The following is a 2896-nucleotide window of genomic DNA, read 5'->3' as shown; positions in this document are numbered from 1 at the left end:
AACACAAACTTAACTTACGAGGCCCAACCGTATCCGCCCGTTGAATAATGCCATTGGCATTCATGTACGACAGTGATATGAACACCATACACAAATTCATTCGTATCAAAGATGAAGATAATAATTTAAATTTTCTCTTGTTGGAAAAAACATAAAACGAGCACGAGAGGATGAGAGCCCTCCTCAGCCCGGTCCAAACCAGAGTAGTCGCAGCATACTGGCAACTGGCACGGTCGCGCGGCCCCACACCCAGCTGGGTCCAACGTGTCCGGGTCCCACCAGCCGGAGTCCCGTCACCGCGCCGTAACCCCACCGCGGCAGAGTTATATTTACCTCCCGCCTCGCGGCCTAGCCGGTCCAGTCCAACCCCCAGTCTGGCAGTCTCCCCTCCCTCTCCCAAATCGAAGCGAGAAATTCCCCAAAAAGCTACCCCATTTCCGTCCCCCAGCCGAGGCACCGGCGCCGCAGCCGTGCCCGCGCCCGCGCGATGCCGAACGCGATCCCGGCCTTCTTCCGCGCCTCGCCGGCCGCGGCGTCGGGCTCCGGCGCCGGGGCGGGGCCCAGCCTCGCCACCTCCGTCTACGAGACCCGCCTCGGCCTGGCGGCGCTCTCCTGGTCGCGCGCCGCGTTCGGCCTCAGCCTCCGGGCCGTGCTCCGCGTCGGGGCGCTCGCCTCCTCCTCCTCGGCCTCCGACTACGGCTGCTACGACGACGGCCCGGAGTTCGACGAGGAGGCCACCATCGCGGTGCGCGTCCGCCCCTGGCTCTTCTGGCGGCGCCGCGGGTCCAAGCGCTTCCATGTGCACGACCGCCGGATCGACCTCGCCTGGGACCTCACCCGCGCGCGGTTCGCCTCCCCCGGCTCGCCCGAGCCGTCGTCCGGCTACTTCGTCGCCGTCGTGGTCGACGGCGAGATGGCGGTCGTGGCCGGGGACATGGCGGAGGAGGCGTACCGGAAGACCAAGGCCCAGCGGCCGACGGGCCCCGGCCACGTCCTCGTCTCCCGGCGCGAGCACGTGTCCATGCGCGACGGGGGCCATGGCCGCGGGCACAAGACCTGCGTCAAAGTCCGCGGCAAGGAGCGGGAGATCTCGCTGGATCTCGTCTCGCGCGGGCACGGCAAGGACAGGGAAATGGACAAGGAGAAGGACAAGGCGGAGGTCGGCCTGTCGGTCTCCGTGGACGGCGAGCGCGTGCTCCACATCCGCCGCCTGCGCTGGAAGTTCCGCGGCAGCGAGAAGGTTGACCTCGGCGGCGGCGACCGGGTCCAGGTCTCCTGGGACCTCCACAACTGGCTCTTCTCCGCGCGCGAGCCGGCCCTCACAGACGCCGCCTCCGTCCTCGCCGCGGCGTCCCCGCCCGCGCACGCCGTGTTCGTCTTCCGATTTGAGCTGGGCGACACCGCCGCCGGCGAAGAGCGCGACACCGCAGAGGCCAAGGAGAAGGAGCTGCTCGACAAGGCCAGGAGAGGCGGCGCCGGCGTCTTGTCAGGCTACCTAGGGAGATGGGGCAGAGGGGACTGGAGCGAGACCAGCAGCAATGGGGAGAACCGGAGGAAGAGGGGGCAGGCGCGGAGGCTGGCCAAGGCAAGCTCGTCGTCGTCAGCATCCATCGCATCCTCCTCGGCCTCGTGGGCGAGCAGCTCGACGGTCATGGACTGGGCCAGCCCCGAGGAGGCCGAGCTGCACCGCGGCGACGGCTTCTCGCTCCTCGTCTACGCCTGGAAGAGCTAGTAATGGCTGCCACGACGGCTCCGGCGGAAGCGGCCGGCCGGCCGGCATTGTTACATTTGATGATTGGTTCTTCATTCAGCGGGAGCTTCCCTCCCGATTGTTGTAAGTTGCAGCTGTCCTCCGAGCAATGTTCGTGTGCAGTTTTGCGTGCTCGGCTGACCAAAAATTGTTCATTACATCAATAGCCAAGGATTTTCAACAGCTAGACGAACCATATTACGACCTGTGTTCTGTCAAATTCAAAATTTAGGTGGCATATTGCTGGATTGGATTCTGTTAATCATTTCTCCGGCCGGTTGGTCGATTAGGTATGCCACTGCGGACTTTGAAAACGATCTTCTTAATCCAACGATGATTAGAACGACCAAGTAGTGGTTACATGTCTTCACTCGGAATAATTTGCCGCTACGCTTAGGGGCTCCCGTTCCATGTCTCCCGTGCCACCACTAGCTGAAAAGGGATACAGAGAGGGAGCATATGGTCGGCTGTTATCAGAAGCCAACAAATTCGATCCCCAATCATGGGGTGATAGGTGACAAGAGCCGGGCTGTTTAGATTGAGACATCTACATGCTGGTGCTCCGCTGGATCGTCATTGCTTGCTGGTTATTCCCGAGGGAGGGAGCCTTGCTACTAATTAGTTGGAGCTGGTGGTTATGGTTTTGGATTAAACAACGACAATGCTGTGGGTGGAGGGGCTTGGCTAGGCTAATGAGTGCTGCAGCAAAACAAGGTGCCGCATACGCAACTCTTGGCGTGCTGTCATGGAGCATTAACATGCCAAGGGGCCATATGAATATGATGTGTTCTCAAATGCTCTTGCATGGTGGAAGGTATTCGCAAATGCTCTTGCGTAGTGGAAGAGGTTGGGGTTTTTCTTAATTAGAGTGTTGTGCGTCGAGGTCAGGTCCTATTCTTCTTTAGAAAGAAAAAAAACCCCAATCATCATCATTCTTTCAGTGATGAGCAGTAGTTGCGAAATCCTAATCATCGCCATTCTTTCAGTGATGTGCAGTAGACCCTAGATCTTAACTAATGTGTTCTTGTCGACCATTCTCCGGTTTTTAAAAGGCTGTATGAAGGGCCTTTGAGAGAATTTTATTGAAAGTGATCCGTTGATAGGGCGGATTTTTGGGACCTGGGTACACCGGAATCCGCCCAATTT

General features: G+C 59.5%; 1 protein-coding gene across 1 annotated transcript; it reads left to right on the top strand.

Moving 5' to 3' along the window:
* Nucleotides 1-369: 369 nt before the first annotated feature.
* Nucleotides 370-1996, top strand: LOC123103882 (uncharacterized). Its single transcript, XM_044525575.1, has one exon. It carries the CDS (start codon nt 488-490, stop codon nt 1730-1732), a length of 1245 nt encoding a protein of 414 aa, XP_044381510.1. The 5' UTR covers nt 370-487; the 3' UTR covers nt 1733-1996.
* Nucleotides 1997-2896: the final 900 nt, after the last annotated feature.

This window comes from Triticum aestivum, chromosome 5A, assembly GCF_018294505.1.
Source record: "Triticum aestivum cultivar Chinese Spring chromosome 5A, IWGSC CS RefSeq v2.1, whole genome shotgun sequence".
Classification (NCBI taxonomy): domain Eukaryota; kingdom Viridiplantae; phylum Streptophyta; class Magnoliopsida; order Poales; family Poaceae; genus Triticum; species Triticum aestivum.
This window is presented reverse-complemented; position numbering and strand designations above follow the sequence as displayed.

Excerpts from the sequence above, each read along its gene's own strand:
- LOC123103882 (XM_044525575.1), top strand. The coding sequence starts at position 488 with ATGCCGAACGCGATCCCGGCCTTCTTCCGCGCCTCGCCGGCCGCGGCG.